This window comes from Emys orbicularis, chromosome 1 (genome assembly GCF_028017835.1).
Source record: "Emys orbicularis isolate rEmyOrb1 chromosome 1, rEmyOrb1.hap1, whole genome shotgun sequence".
Classification (NCBI taxonomy): Eukaryota; Metazoa; Chordata; order Testudines; family Emydidae; genus Emys; species Emys orbicularis.
In genome coordinates, this window is record NC_088683.1 from 106,822,488 (window position 1) to 106,839,187 (window position 16,700).

General features: G+C 46.1%; 1 protein-coding gene across 1 annotated transcript in view; it reads right to left on the reverse strand.

Moving 5' to 3' along the window:
- Nucleotides 1-16,700, reverse strand: part of TBXAS1 (thromboxane A synthase 1) — a 328,018-nt gene that overhangs the window by 175,101 nt on the left and 136,217 nt on the right. Inside the window, exon 4 of the mRNA XM_065407299.1 lies at nt 216-312. Within this exon, the coding sequence (XP_065263371.1) occupies nt 216-312 (97 nt within the window). The remainder of the gene's footprint in view (nt 1-215; nt 313-16,700) is intronic.

The window sequence follows — 16,700 nt, forward strand, 5'->3', positions numbered from 1 at the left end:
GGAGTCATTTGGCTGACGTGTGTGGTCAGATTTGCATTCCGTTAGTTTTATTCTGCAATTCATCCATTCTTCTCTCTAAAGCTGGTTTTCCTGAAACACTCAGTGCCAGATCTGAAGCTTCTTTTTCAGGAAACCCCATCAAAATCTACATGAGCCATGTGGCCTCCCAAGTGTTGAATTTACAGTATGCGGTAGAGTCTTTCTACCAAACTTACCATTCTGTTGGTGAAGTTGCTGAAGTCCTTCACTAAGATATGTTTGATCATCTCTGGCTCGGACACCAACACGTACATTCGCCGACCGATGTAGTATCTATAAAGGAGGTGGAAAACCATTTTAGCACCCATAGCCAGCCAGAGAGCCACCTTCCCTAAGATGCCTCTGTTGGCTGAAATACGTTTTTTGTAAATAAATCATATCAGGTTTCCATTCTCTTTGGCAGTTCAGTATCTCTCCACCTCTCTGAAACATTTAAAACGATTAAGCTGTCAAGTTCATTGGTATTTAAAGGAACCAATTAAAAACCTTTTATCCATTGTCATCACCAATTAAAACACTTGCTGAGAACTAATTAAAGAACCAGTCCATCATCTACTTACTCACAGCTGCTTGTTACATACTGTACTCGATGCATCATAACATAACACAATACATTATCACTAAAGACAGACTGTAAAAGAATGGGAAGAAAACACTGATTAAAAAAGAAAAAAACGCACCCAACCAAACAAGAAAGAATGGCTAGAACCTCTGTCCAATCTAAATCTAATGCCTTTCCACCACTAGGCTGTATCTGCATTAAACATTTCTACCCTGAACATTTTCAGAAATTCTCCCACTGTTGACTGGGCAATGGTGCAGTTCCACTGCTGCTAACAACAATGGCATTGCTGGTGTAGACCACCTCAGAGGTGTTTTTATCATGACAACAAACAAGTGACAGAGGAAGGGTGGGGGTGGGGTGGGGTGAGGAGGGAAAAAAACAGTATTGCCTCCAAGTAAGAATAAGACCACACTGTCTTCTCTTTACCCTAGATAGCTTTGGGGAGGGAGCTATCGTTTCCTGAATCTGATCCAATGGCTCCTGCTGGCTTCTCAGACAGTGAATTGAGATTCTTTATCTGCTTCAGATGTAGAAAAAATATAGGTCTGTTTCTACCTCATCTGCACCAGTCTAACCAGATACCACAGAATAAATATGTTTGTTAACACTCATACTTTTCTCCTGAGCCCTGGCATTTGCATTCACAAAGAATGTTTGTAGCCTCACTTGGTACAGCGTTTCAGACCACGCTTCAGCCAGGAAGTACTGAAAATCTCATGATGAAAGACTGATCTCACCATGATAAAACCCTGAGAGGTACAAACAATTGTCTGAATTTTTATCCACGACAAAACAATGAACTTCTCCAATTCTGCCCACCACTAGTTTGAAGTCTCTGCAGAGACACCGAAGAACAAATGGCTATGAAAACTGAGCTCCCCTTTCATTCCTTCCTAGACATAGACTAATAGACTCATAGACTTTAAGGTCAGAAGGGACCAATATGGTCATCTAGTCTGACCTCCCGCATGATGCAGGCCACAAAAGCTGACCCACCCACTTTCCCTTGAAGTCCTTAAATTAAGTCGCAGAGAATCCTCCAGCCTGTGACCCCTGCCCTATGCTGCGGAGGAAGGCGAAAAACCTCCAGGGCCTCTGCCAATCTACCCTGGAGGAAAATTCCTTCCCGACCCCAAATATGGCGATCAGTAGAACCCCGAGCATACAGGCAAGATTCTACAGCCGGACCCTTATTTTACCAGCGATGGCTCGTTAATGCCTAATTGACTAAAATCACGTTATCCCATCAAACCATTCCCTCCATAAACTTATCTAGCCTACTCTTGAAGCCAGAGAGGTCTTTCGCCCCCACCGTTTCCCTCGGAAGGCTGTTCCAAAATTTCACCCCTCTGACGGTTAGAAACCTTCGTCTAATTTCAAGCCTAAACTTCCCCACGGCCAGTTTATATCCATTCGTTCTCGTGTCCACATTAGTACTGAGCTGAAATAATTCCTCTCCCTCCTTGGTATTTATCCCTTTGATATATTTAAAGAGAGCGATCATATCCCCCCTCAGCCTTCTTTTGGTTAGGCTAAACAAACCGAGCTCCTCAAGTCTCCTTTCATAGGAAAGGTTTTCCATTCCTCGGATCATCCTAGTGGCCCTTCTCTGTACCCGTTCCAGTTTGACATGATTTTCTCCAGATAAAAGGTTAGGCACATTGGCAAGGTAGTAGGGGTAGCTTGCAATTCTGTTGCCTGTATTGTTTAGTAGAGAGGGGACCTTGGTCCCCTGAGATGCAATTCTAGTATTTTTCACAAATCTCAAATTTACTTTAACACATAACAAACCTGAATCATAATATGTTTATTTGAACCTAGTGTATCTGCACTGGATATAGATGCTTGTAATAGAGTCCCTGTTTCTGGGGCAGTACTCTTCAACTGACTCATTATTTGAAATCACAGCTGTCATTAGCACCTGGCAATGAAGTTTCCAGCCATTCTCTCTTATTGTTTGTAATGATGAGTCCAGTTACAAAGAAGGGAGGGGCATAGGAGGGAATGGATGGAGAAAATCCACTGATGTACCCAGGGATTAAAAATACTAAAAGGCTAAAATTGCTTTTATGCAAAGAAGAGCTGCCTTTGTGCTCTCAACCTGCTTTCAAGAACAATGGTTGTAAGGGAGGATCAGTGTATCATTGCTTTCTTTCACCCCAAAACATAACTGCTCCCCTGATGGCTCCTTTCTGTTTCCCCAAACTGTATGTTTATTAATACATTCTTCCTAACTTTTTCTGGGAACTAAAAAAGTGGGGATATGGGAAAGCACTTTGGGAAAACTCAGTTCCAAGAGTCACAGTAATAATCTGTCAAGTATCAGGGGGTAGCCATGTTAGTCTGTCTTTAAAGTGCCACCGGACTCCTAGTAATAATCTGCTAACTCTTATCATCTATGTTTACAAAGAAAAGAAAAGGGATGAGGGGACCTGAAGGTCAAGGAAGACCACATGCGCTTTCCTGCTTAGCACACGTGGGTCCTGATCCTGCAAAAACACAGGCACATGCTTAACTTTAAGGATGAAAGTTAAAATCAAGCATGTGCATAAGTCTCTATAGGATCAGGGCTTTGTTCTCAAAACCAAGAGGATATTTCCCTACCTGTATTTGTTCTTCAATACCCTATTAAGTTAAAAACTTCTGAACAATAATCCATTATTTCCAAATAAATAACCATTTACATCTGCCATATAGCTTTATATTCATCTAGTATTATTATATAGCGATAGTTAGTTTAGGATTATTATTGGGGGGAAATGAATATTCTTGTCATATTTTACTAAATAACAGTTTGAGAGAAAAGAAATTCATGGATTCATGGCTAATTGAGGATAGTCCCTTTTATTACGTTTCTCCAGGTTAACCTTCCTCTTGTGTGGTATTTCTATTTCTTTGCTACATTCAGCTTTTCATAATCTCTTCTGTTTAAATGGGAGCCACCCAACATAAGTAAAACCCCCACATTTTTAGGCCAGCAATTTAAAGACAAAGATCTACCGTTTCTATAGGAAGCGCAGGGATGTGAGTTATACGGCCCTCTGAGGGGTACTACTGTAAGAAGTTATCCAACAGCTGTTCAACAGAGAACACAGACTTACTTACAAGAGTTACAGAAAAGCCAGGCAACCTTTCACTGTCTCCCCCAAACAGTGTGCAGTTCAAGGGAAGTGAAACGATGATATATTAAGAAAAAGAAGTTAATCTGTATCCAGAGCATTTTAATAACTAAAGAGGCTCCCATAGATACATGCAAACACAAAAACTCATTTATGACTCTTATTTCATGCTGCAGTTTGGTCTGTAAGAATGAACGAACAAACACATTGCATTTAATGCAGTATACGGATTATTTTGCCTGTCGTTCAAATTCAACTCAGGATGGTCGAGTCTAGCCAGTTTACAACCAAATTTATTCAGCAAACTGAGCTCTTCTTTTCTCCTCAGGAATTATCTGCAAACAAACAGGTTGGAATTTTTACAGTTTTGCTTGCAACTCCTCCCTGTTTACTTCAGTGCGAGGGCCTAAGCTGTCTCACAGACTGCCCCCTAGTCTCCCTAGTGTGATAATGAAGCAGGCTTCAGTGAGGGGGCCACACACGTGGCAGCAGAGAGGCGTCAAGCCCAGCATAGAAGCAGCTGGGTCCAGTTTTCAACCAAGGTAGGGATGGTGAATTGAAGGGTGTGAGTAGAAGATGGAAAGCCATATCGAGGGCATACTAATGGGGGCGGGGGTAGGGAAGGTAGGAAAGGTGGAGGAGGGAATAGCTATCCCTGCCCTATCCCACCCTTACACAAGATACACTTTTATGTAAATGCTAAGTATTATCATTAATATATAACATCTGTCATAAGAGGTACCTTATTGGTTCAAAGTACTTTGCAAAGAACTGTATGATGATTCCCAATTTCTAAATGGGGAAACTGAGGCACGGGGATTAATGTACATACTGCAGGTCACCCAGCAAGTCAGTGTCAGAGTGGGGAATAGGGCCCAGGTGTCCTGATTGCCAGTCCCCCATTCTAGCTATTAGACCAATGATACCTACTGGGGGAACAGTTTGGCCCTCCCGCTCACCTTTTAATCACACAATGATCAAAATCCTCTCAAGTAGAGCACCTGGCCCAGGAGAAGTTCCTCCTCCACAAATTGCCAGAACCCTGGCCGCGCCTACCCTACATCTCCATCTCTCCTGCACTGTCAAAAAAGTTGCCAGTTACTGGCAATCCCTGTTTAGTAGCCTATATGTAACAAGTTGGTGATATCAGTCCAACTCCTAGCGAACAGATATCTACACACCACTAAAACCACCATCCCATTTGCCTTCCCTTTGAGAGCAATCTCAGAATAGAGAGCAAGGGCTGAATGAGCATGGAATGGAGACTCAGTGATCTTCTCACCAGAGGAGGGTCCTACGGATCACAGTTGATGAAGGGAATGGGGTGGGGTAAATTTTTAACTACTCTTCTCTGTGCTATACTTGTTCTATAAATAAAGGATTTCAATTTCCCGGGCTGTCAATCCAATTCCACAGCAAGGAAGAGCTGATCATGGATCCTTCTGGAGCACCATTATAATCATCAACCAGGTGGAGGTCCCTTCTGAATCACCTTGCCATGCCATCACCTCTTCTCTGCATGTGCTGACTTCAAAGTGATCCCGCATCTGCAGGTACTGATTTTAGAACCCAAATTTGGATTCTCACACTACATCATGGCACACCCAACTGACTTTAAAACCCCAGTCTTAGGGCACATTGGAGGACAAATTCTGATCACACCTACTGCCATCAGTACTGCATCCAAAGTGACACAGAAGGTGACCATTCTAGTTCTATTGGACTGTCTCCTATTGTCCCTTATAGCCTCATATTAACTAATAGCTCCTATGCCATTAGAAAACACACACGCTCTTAGCAAAATGGCCACCATTCAAATGTTGCCTTACTTCACAGGATGAGTGGAATGTGTGCATGATACATCATGGCTAAAGGGGCACTTTTTGCACAACATCTGTGTGGGAAACACCTGCACTCCAATCACCCTGATTATAGCTGGGCCATCAACTCTCAGAAGGCTTTGATCTCTCTATCTGTTATCAGTCCCGTGCACTTCAGACGCATTACATTTCTCATTAAGAAAAATAATGCTGCTGGGCAAAAAACAACAAGGCTCTGTTTTCTAGGCTGTAGTCTAGTAAAGCAGGCGAAGATCATCTGGAGAGCCAAACTAAACAAGAAAATATTATATCTCTCCTTCCCTTGGGGAGAACAAAGAACATGCTGAGGAGAACAAATAGAAAGAAGAGGGGAAGTAGCAAGCATACAGAAGGAAAGTGTATTTTCTTAATAGCTATTTCTCAAAGAGAGAAAACAGCCTAGATCATTCCTCCTCTATTATTTTTAGAGAAGCTCATTCACAGCAAGCTGAGAAATATGGGAAAGAAAAATATGTTTATTCATTTAAAAATAGGCTTAAGGTCGATACTACTGGCTTAATTATTTCAGAGGTCAGCAAATTGATTTGCCATGAATCCTGCCCTCATCCAACTCCTGTGAGAAGGCCACAGTCTGTGGGACTAAATGGGATGTGTCTAACAGCCGCAGAACCCAGATGCAATCTTCACAAAGATGGCAGCTGTTCTGGACTGAGAGGAAAAGAAAGGAGGGGAACAGTGAGAGGCCTTGCTGATTTGTCTCATCATTTGTAGCATACTAGCACCAAGAGGCCTCAAAAGAGAGTGGGGTCCCAGTGTGCTAGGTACTGGACATAAGCATAGTAAGAGACTATCCCTGTGCTGAAGAGCTTACAATCTAAATCAGAGGTGGGCAAACTATGGCCCACAGGCCACATCCGGCCCGCGGGACCGTCCTGCCCGGCCCTTGAGCTCCCTTACTGGTCCCCCTCCCCTGCAGCCTCAGCTCGCCATGCCACCAGCGCTCTGGGCAGCGTGGCTGCGAGCTCCTGCTGGGCAGCGTGGCGGTGTGGCTGGCTCCGGCTGGGCGGCGGGGCTGCCAATCCTGCTGCTCTGAGAGGCATGATAAGAAGGGAGAGCCGGGGGGAGGGGGTTGGATAAGGGGCAGGGGGTCCCAGGAGGCAGTCAGGGGACAGGGAGCAGGGGGTGGTTGGATGGGGCAGAGGTCCTGGGGGGGCGGTCAGAGGACGGGGAACAGGGGGATTGGATAGGGGGTGGGGTCCCGGGGGGAACGGTTAGGGGTGGGAGGTCCCGGGAGGGGGCGGTCAGGGGACAAGGAGCAGGGGGGGTTGGATGGGGGTGGGGCCCCGGGGGGAATGGTTAGGGGCGCGGAGTCCCTGGAGGGGGCGGTCAGGGAACAAGGAGCAGGGGGGGTTGGATGGGTGGGAGGTTCTGAGGGGGGCAGTCAGGGGGCAGGAAGTGGGTGGATAGCGGGTGGGGGCCAGCCTGTTTGGGGAGGCACAAACTTCCCTACCCGGCCCTCCATACAGTTTTGGAACCCCAATGTGGCCCTCAGGCCAAAAAGTTTGCCCACTTCTGATCTAAATAGACAAGACAGGCAAAAGGGTGGGGGAAAGGTTAGTATTATCTATTTTACACATGGGGAATCCAGGCACAGACAAAGGGGGAGACTTTCAGAGGTATAAATAGTGAAGCACCTAAATTCTATTGACTTTCAATGGGATTTAGGCACCTAATGACCGTTTTTGTTTTTGACAAGTCCACCTAAGTGACTTGCCCAAGATCACACAGGAAGTCTGTGGTAGAGCCAGGAACTGAACCCAAGTCTCCCGAGTCCCAGCCTAGGGCCTTAGCCCTTGTTCTCTTCTGTTAACAAAGTTCTGAACTCGAGGCAAACAGCTTAGAAGCCAAGATTCCTTCGATTAGAGAGTTCAAAAATGCATATTACTTCTTAGGATACGTCTACACTGCACACTCCTCAAGGTGACATGTAGAGTACATATACTGTTCTCCCCCCTAGCATATGTATAATAGCTGTGTAGATGATGAGGCACTGCTCAGGTGAGTAAAGTCACACCTAAACCCTGTGAGTATGTACCCTACATGGGTCTCTACATGCCCAAGCAATGCCTCCCCTGTCTACACTGTTATTTTTAGCAGTGTCGTGCCAGCAGCAGGGAAAGGCTCTGGCAGGGGGACACAGCAGGGAAAGGCTCCAGCAGCTCCCTGCTGCAGGAGCCTTTCCCTGCTGCCTCCCCCTCTGTGAGAGCCTTTCGCTGCGATGTGGAGCTACACACATCACTGTGGCACACACATCACTGCGGCATGTAGCTACGCCTACCCTACATGCCATCGCCAGTGGTAAGCAGTGTAGACGTAGCCTTAAAAAAAAGCCTTACTTTTTTTTCAGGTGAACTTACTGAATGAGGCTCAAGAGCACTGGTTAGCATCAGGCACAGGGAAAGGAAGCTTCCAATACAGCTCTGCCAATGCACCCACGTCTTGGCCTACACACTAGCTTTGACCTTCTCTTTCCCCTTTCCCCCCGTATTCCCTCCCCAGTTGTCCAGTTACACAAAGCTCTCCCGGCCCCAAGAAGAAATCCAAGCTACTATGTAAAGTTGTAAGAGGAGACACGGTCACCATGACTTCTATATAAGATTAAATTGTTCATAAACTCCTTTTTCATGAGCTACATTTCTTTTCACAAAGGGGTTTAAGTCCCCTCTCCCCCCCCCCCCCCAAAAAAAAACCCCTATAAATTTCACTTCTCACTAGTTAAATGTCACGTAATGCGAGGTATGCACTGTTGTTGTAGACATGTTGGTTCCAGGATATTAGCGAGACAAGGTGAGGGAGGTAATATATTTTATTGGACCAACTCCTGTTGGTGAAAGAGACAAGCTTTTGAGCTATAAAAAGTCTTCTTCAGATCTGGGAAAGGTACTAAGAGTGTCACAGCTAAATACCAAGATTGAACAGATAGAATATGTGTTAACTAAAACAACGAGCAGGGCCGGCTCTAGGATTTTTGCCGCCCAAAGCAAAAACAATTTTGGCCGCCCCCCCGCCCCCCCGTTTTTTAATTACCCCACCCCCGGCCCCACCTCAACTCCGCCCCTTCCCCAAATCCCCAGCCCTGCCTCCTCCCCCCAGGCTCTCAAGCCTAGGAGGGAGGGAGGGGGAGAAGCGGCGCCCGCGCTGCGGCCACTCGGAGTCTCCCCCTCCCTCCCAGGCTCTCAAGCCTGGGAGCGAGGGGGAGCAGCGGCGCGTGAAACAGCTGTTTCGCGCGCCGCAGCCGCTCGGGATCTCCCCCTCCTTCCCAGGTTTGAGAGCCTGGGAGGGAGGGGGAGACTCCGAGTGGCCGCGGCGCGGGCGCCGCTTCTCCCCCTCCCTCCCTCCCTCCCAGGCTCTCAAGCCTGGGAGGGAGGGGGAGCAGCGGCGCGTGAAACGGCTATTTTGCGCGCCGCGGCCGCTCGGGATCTCCCCCTCCCTCCCAGGTTTGAGAGCCTGGGAGGGAGGGGGAGACCCCGAGCGGCCGCGGCGCGCGAAACAGCTTGAGAGCCTGGGAGGGAGGGCGAGTAGCGGCGCGCGAATCAGCTGTTTCGTGCGCCGTGGCGCGCGAGCGGCAGCAGCAGCGGAGGTGAGCTAGGGCGGCCGGGGCACATTTTTAGGGGCGGCATTCTGGCACCGGCCATGCCGCCCCTAAAAATGTGCCGCCCCAAGCACCAGCTTGTTTTGCTGGTGCCTAGAGCCGGCCCTGACAACGAGTCCGGTGGTACTTTAAAGACTGCATCTGAAGAAGTGAGGTTTTTTACCCATGAAAGCTTATGCCCAAATAAATGTGTTAGTCTTTAAGGTGCCACCGGACTCCTTGTTGTTTTTGTGGATACAGACTAACACGGCTACCCCCGATATGTGTTAACTACTGATGCTAAACCAAGGGACCATTCAAGGTGAAGTGCCCCCTTAAAACCCCTGTAGTCATAGAGTGGGTTATGGGGGGTTAGTGGGTTACAGATTGTTCTAATAAGCCATAAATCCAGTGTCTCTGTTCAGTCCATGTTAGTGTCTAGCAAAGTCTTTTGAAAGGTTCCCTTTGAGGATGAGGTCAGATATAGAGTGAGCACTTTGTGAAAAAAATTGTGCAACCACAAGTGATAGGGTGTTTTTGTCTTATCATTTTTCCTATGTGAGTTCATTCGAGAGCATAGTGATTGTTTGGTTTCACCCACATAATTGTTATTGGGGCATTTAATGCACTGGATGAGGTACACAGCATGTATAGGACCCATGGATCTTGAAAAGTATGTGGTGAGAAGTGCTGATCATTGTAGCAGTGGAGATATGTCTGCAGGTTTTGCATCTTTTGTTCTGGCAGGGTCTGGCGCCATTTTGAGTTGGTGTGTTTTGGTCTGTGGGGAGCTTGCTTCTGATGATGAACTTGGAGAGATTGGGGGGGTTGTCTGAAGGCCAGAAAAGGGAGTTCAGGAGTCATTTCTTTCAGGATGGCGTCCCCATTGAATATGGGGTGTAGTTGTTTGATGACACCCCATATGGGTTCCAATGTGGTGTGGTAGGTGACAAATAGGGGTGTGTGGCTGGAGGAGGTTTTATTTCTGTATTTAAGCAGGTTCTCTTGGGGTATTTGAGTGGGCCATTCCATGATGCGATCTACTTCTCTGGTGGAGTGTCCTTGTTTGGTGAAGGCAGTTTTAAGTGTGTTAAAATGTGCATCCTGGACTTTCTCCTCGGAGCATATGCTGTGGTATCTGAGTGCCTGGCTGTAGATAACAGATTTCTTGGTGTGTCTGGGGTGGTTACTGGATCTGTGAAGGTAGATGTGGTGATCCATGAGTTTCTTGTATATAGTTGTCGGTAGGGATCCACTGTTGAAGATGATTGTGGTGTCCAGGAAGTTGATGCTAGCTTGGGAGTGATCCAGAGAGAGTTTAATGGACTGTCGGTGATTGTTGAAGTTCTGGTGGAAATCTATGAGGGAGTTTAAATTGTCTGTCCAGAGAATGAAAATATCATCAATTTATCTCAGGTACATCATTGGTTTTGTGATGCATTTGTCCAGAAATTCTTCTTCAAAATGGCTCATTAAGAGATTGGCATATTGGGAAGCAATCCTAGTACCCATGGCTTTTCACATGGTTTGGACAAAATGTTTGTTGTTGAGTGTAAAATTGTTATGGGTGAGGATGTTCGCTGTCACACTGAGTACTTTTCCCAGACCTGAAAAAGAGCTCTGTGTAGCTCAAAAGCTTGTCTCGCTCACCAACAAAAGTTGGTCCAATAAAAGATATTACCTTGCCCGCCTTGTCTCATGTAATGAGATGCACACTCATACGTGCTTTGTGCACCTGTACATATTTCTAGGCACTAATCTATTTGTCCACATACTCCAGATTGCAAATGTTATCTTCTGCCACATAAAGAACATTTGTGCCATTTCAAACTTGCAATTTGCCAAATGAGCCTAATTTCCTGAGCTGCTTTAAAAAAAAATTGAAAAGGAAGAAAGTTCTGGAGTTACTTCAATTCTGCCCACTGTTTAAGAATAAATAAAGGGAAGATGGAAAATCTGGGGAACTACAGACTGGTCAGCCTCACCTCAGTCCCTGGAAAAATCATGGAGCAGATCCTCAAGGAATCCATTTCGAAGAACTTGGAAGAGCGGAAGGTGATCAGGAACAGTCAAAATGGATTCACCAAGGGCAAGTCATGCCTGACCAACCTGATTGCTTTCTATGATGAGATAATTGGCTCTGTGCATATGGGGAAAGCAGTGGATGTGATATATCTTGACTTTAGCAAAGCTTTTGATACGGTCTCCCACAGTATTCTTGCCAGCAAGTTAAAAAAGTATGGATTGGATGAATGGACTATAAGGTGGATAGAAAGCTGGCTAGACTGTCGGGCTCAACGGGTAGTGATCAACGGCTCGATGTCTAGTTGGCAGCCGATATCAAGCGGGGTCGGTTTTGGGGCCGGTTTTGTTCAACATCTTTATTAATGATCTGGACGATGGGATGGATTGCACCCTCAGCAAGTTCACAGATGACACTAAGCTGGGGGGAGAGTTAGACACGCTGGAGGGTAGGGATAGGTCCAGGGTGACGTAGACAAATTGGAGGATTGGGCCAAAAGAAATCTGATGAGGTTCAACAAGGATAAGTGCAGAGTCCTGCACTTAGGATGGAAGAATCCCATGCACTGCTACATGCTGGGGACCGACTGGCTAAGCAGCAGTTCTGCAGAAAAGGACCTGGGGATTACAGTGGAGAAGAAGCTGGATATGAGTCAACAGTGTGCCTTTGTTGCCAAGAAGGCTAATGGCATATTGGGCTGCATTAGTAGGAGCACTGCCAGCAGATTGAGGGAAGTGATTATTCCCCTCTATTTGGCACTGATGAGGCCACATCTGGACTATTGGGTCCAGTTTTGGGCCCCCACTACAGAAAGGATGTGGACAAATTGGAGAGAGTCCAGTGGAGGGCAATGAAAATGATTAGGGGGCTGGGGCACATGACTTATGAGGAGAGGCTGAGGGAACTGGGCTTATTTAGTCTGCAGAAGAGAAGAGTAAGGGGGGATTTGATAGCAGCCTTCAGCTACCTAAAGGGGGGTTCCAAAGAGGATGGAGCTAGGCTGTTCTCAGTGGTGGCAGATGACAGAACAAGGAGCAATGGTCTCAAGTTGCAGTGGAGGAGGTCTAGGTTGGATATTAGGAAAAACAATTTCACTAGGAGGGTGGTGAAGCACTGGAATGGGTTACCTAGGGAGGTGGTGGAATCTCCTTCCTTAGAGGTTTTTAATTTCAGGCTTGACAAAGCCCTGGCTGGGATGATTTGGTCCTGCTTTGAGCAGGGGGTTGGACTAGATGACCTCCCCAAGTCTCTTCCAACCCTAATCTTCTATGATTCTATAAACTCCTCTTAAAGTAGCACCAACCTTGTCAGATCCCAGTATAAGACTCTTGTGCTTTAATAGTAAGATTTCCATGGGTAATAGTAAGGAGAGAAAGAGGCTTGTTGGGAGCATTCCGTGAGGGAGGGCATGGTGGTACCCTTCAGGGATCTTATGCCAGAAGTGTAAGTTAGAGCTACTCCTATGCACCTCTAAAGTGGGCTGGGTCTTAGCAGCTCAGAATAGAAGACACACCTGCTTACTAGTGCCCCTCCTCCCATGTCCACTGTATTCAAGCACGTGCTCGGACAAACTGGAGAATTGGACCTTCCATGACTATGTTAACTCATCTGTAAAATGAGATTAACAACATTTACTACATACAGGGGAGCTGTGAGGATTAATTTAGTTAATGGATGAAAAGTGCAATGGAGAAGAAAAGTACTGTAATGTATTATGACTGCATATAACTGCATTATATGATGGGTATTTGGTGAGTTGCAGTGTTAGTCCAAGTGGAGAGAAGTTCTATACATCACATAAATACCACCAAAACTGACACCATAGTTGTCAGTCTCAAAAGAGAGGCTCAGAAGTGAATGGGCATGGAGACTCTACTATTTCTCTCCCAGCTGCAGAGGTGGGTCAACATAATGTAGGGAAATATGCAGTTCTGATACTGAACTTGTTCTGCAGTTGGAGGACTTCAGTTTCCCAAGACTGTTTTGGTTTATTTTTATACTGTCTAATGGGCTAAAATGATTATCACTACTACATCTCTGTGTGTGTGTGTGTGTGTGTGTGTGTGTGTGTGCGCGCGCGCACACGTGTGTGTGTATCACTACTGTTTATTAGCTGTATCAGTATTCTATTTCATTAATGCAAAATGAAAGCTGTTCATAGGACTGTGCTTTACATTATATTACTGAAAATGAATAGCAATATGACTCTAAAAAGATACAAGCTCCTCTCCTGCTTCGGAGTACACTGCTTCTGCTGGGTAAAACTAAAAATGCTTGTAGTACTTTAACTTGGCAAGATTGGCGGAAGAGAATTTCTAAAATATTTTTCCATCATGTTTCCCACCAAGCTCGGTTGTATTTGTCTGTGTCATATTATCCATGCTTGGACTGCAACATTTTCACTGAGTTGGGATGAAGTTTGTTTTGTCTGCACTTGTTAAACAGTATGTTTGACTGACCTCCATGTGATGATGTGGCAGATGTTTCCCTGTGTGTTTCAGCATACACATAGGAACCAGCTTTTCTGTGAGATTGTGACATAGGCAGAGTGTGAACTGCCTCATTCAAGTCTGACCTCCTCGCACATAGTCTAAACCCAAAATATTCCATTTCCAGGTGCTGGGGGGAAAACAAAATGTTAGGTAACTATTCTCAAGACATACTGGAAAAAAGCGACAGCTGGGAGATTTCAAGGTTTCTTCAAATTTGTTTGACTGCCATTCAGACTGTGTTCATTTGTCTGGATTTGGAGGAGTGTTTTTGATATTTGACAATGTTATCTATTGTTATCAGTGAAGTTAAGAAAGGTGCAAGATAGCTTGGGGAGATAACACAATAATGTTATCCAGGATAAACATAGGCAGCTTTTTCTTCCTTGTTGAAGGGGGGGGGGGAAAGGATCTGTTTAGGGTGTATCATTATTACTAGTCTGAAGCTATGAACAGCTGGACTTGAAAGACAAGTAGGCAATTTCAGTGGAAAAATAAAAAGCAAGACAGATTACAGTGACAGGGCTATAGCCATTTAATACGGGATAAATGGAGGCAAGCAATGTAACAACAACTAAAAGAAAATTGTTGTTAATGGGATGCCAAAGCGGAAAAGGGTGGATGAACACAAAGCAGAGATGTTCTGCATGTTTTCTATTCTAGAGCATTCTGTTAGAACAGGCCAGAACAAAAAGCAGTCGCGTTAGGGATGTTACTCTGTGGTCCAGACTGCATGAGAGTGACAGTGTGTGGGCACGCATTCAGGCTAGTGGGGAAGGTCAGAGGGTAAAAGCAGATAGTCTAGTAGTGTGAAGTTATTCTGGGGCAAAAATTAGGACTACAAATGCCAGAACAGTATTACTAGAACTGCCAGAAAGGAAAATCCAATGTTTGTAAACATGTGGGGAAAATGATATTGGAAAAAGTTCAGAAGATTAAAATAGAGGTAGGTAATGTTTTGGCATGGAAATATATACCAAACATATATATGGGGGGAGGGATAGCTCAGTGGTTTGAGCATTGGCCTGCTAAACCCAGGGTTGTGAGTTCAATCCTTGAGGGGGCCACTTAGGGATCTGGGGCAAAATTAGTACTTGGTCCTGCTAGTGAAGGCAGGGGGCTGGACTTGATGACCTTTCAAGGTCCCTTCCAGTTCTAGGAGATAGGATATCTCCATTAATTTAATTTATATGTAAACAGGTGAAATATAATAAAACCATGAGCGTAATAAATAGTTACATTCCCATTATTAAAATAAAATAACACTTCATGTTGTCAGATTATATAGGAAATGCTCATGTAGCTTTTGCCGTCTGCCTCACAGTGCAGAACTGCACATCCGATCATTTGTTATTGTTTTACCAAGACAAAATACCAAGGGATAATAAAAGCTAATCAGTAACTCATGTGATTTCTAGAACTATTATACACAATCACATGTGCCACTGTATATATCATGGCTAAGGCTGCGTGTCTGTCATGGAGGTCACGGAAGTCATGGCTTCCATGACTTTCCGTGACCTCCGTGACTTCTGCAGTAGCAGCAGTTTGGGTGTGTGGGAGGGGGCTCAGGGCTTAATAATAACTAATGGAGATATCCTATCTCCTAGAGCTGGAAGGGACCTTGAAAGGTCATCGAGCCCAGCCCCCTGCCTTCACTAGCAGGACCAAGTACTGATTTTGCCCCAGATCCCTAAGTGGCCCCCTCAAGGATTGAACTCACAACCCTGGGTTTAGCAGGCCAATGCTCAAACCACTGAGCTATCCCTCCCCCCTGCTGGGGCAGGGATTGGGGTGTGAGGCGGCGCTTATCTCGGGGGGGGGAGCGGTTCCCTGGCCCCCACCGGCATGTCCCTGCAGTTCCTAGGCGGAGGGGCCAGAGGGCTCCGCGCGCTGCCCGCGCCTGCAAGTACTGCCCCCTCAGCTCCCATTAGGTGTGGTTCCTGGCCAATGGAAGCTGCGGAGCAGGTGCTTGTGGCGGGAACAGCACGCAGAGCCCCCCTGGCTGCCCCTCCTCCTAGGAGCTTCAGGGACATGCCAGTTGGAGCTGGGTAGGGAGCCTTCCAGCCCCGCCAACCCTCTCCCCACCCCCCCCCACCCCCCGCACCAGCAGCGGTCATAAGCCACACGCCTTGGCCCGGCCCCCCCCAGCACCAGCAGGGGTCCCGGGCTGCGCACCACCACCCCCCTGTGCAGCACGGGTCCCGGTCATGCCCCGCCTCCCCCCGCCCCACCCCAGTACGGGTCCCAGGCCGCACGCCACTGCCGCCCAGCACCAGCAGAGGTCCCGGGCCACACACACCCTCAGCATCCCTGGCTCGCCCACCACAGAGCACCCCGGTCCAAGTTTTAGTTAGGGGTATATAGTAAAAGTCATGGACAGGTCATGGGCCATGAATTTTTGTTTACTGCCCGTGACCTTCCCATGACTTTTACTAAAAATACCCATTACTAAAATGTAGCCATAATCATGGCCAAGCCTTCCAAAAGTGACTAGTGATTTTGAGCGCCTCAATTTTTGGGTGCCTAACTTGAGATACCATAAAGTGGTGTGGTTTTCAGAAAATTCTGACCACCCACCCTCTGAAAATTGGGCCCCCTTTAAAGCGTTTCAAAATAGGCATCCAAAAATGAGGTATTCAAAAATCACTATTTAAAAAAAAATCTTGGGGTAGCTCTTTGATTGTTTTGGAGACGGCTCATCTGAAACACGTAAATTATCAGCAATGGTGGGCAGTGCAACATTTTATTTTTACTGTATCTGGGAGTAACACATACATATCTTCCTTTCACTCTACCACTTTCTAATTATGCATTGATATTAACTCAAAACAATGAGACCATTTACAGTACAGCTCAGACCATCATCAATTTTATACACAGACATTTTGTGTGCCCTTTGCTTATGCTATGTTGAAGTAGCATTGTGCACTTCTGAACCACTTCTTTCTATTTTTCATCATTAGACTATTTTAATCATTAGAAACATAACAACAATGCATGGGATATAACCA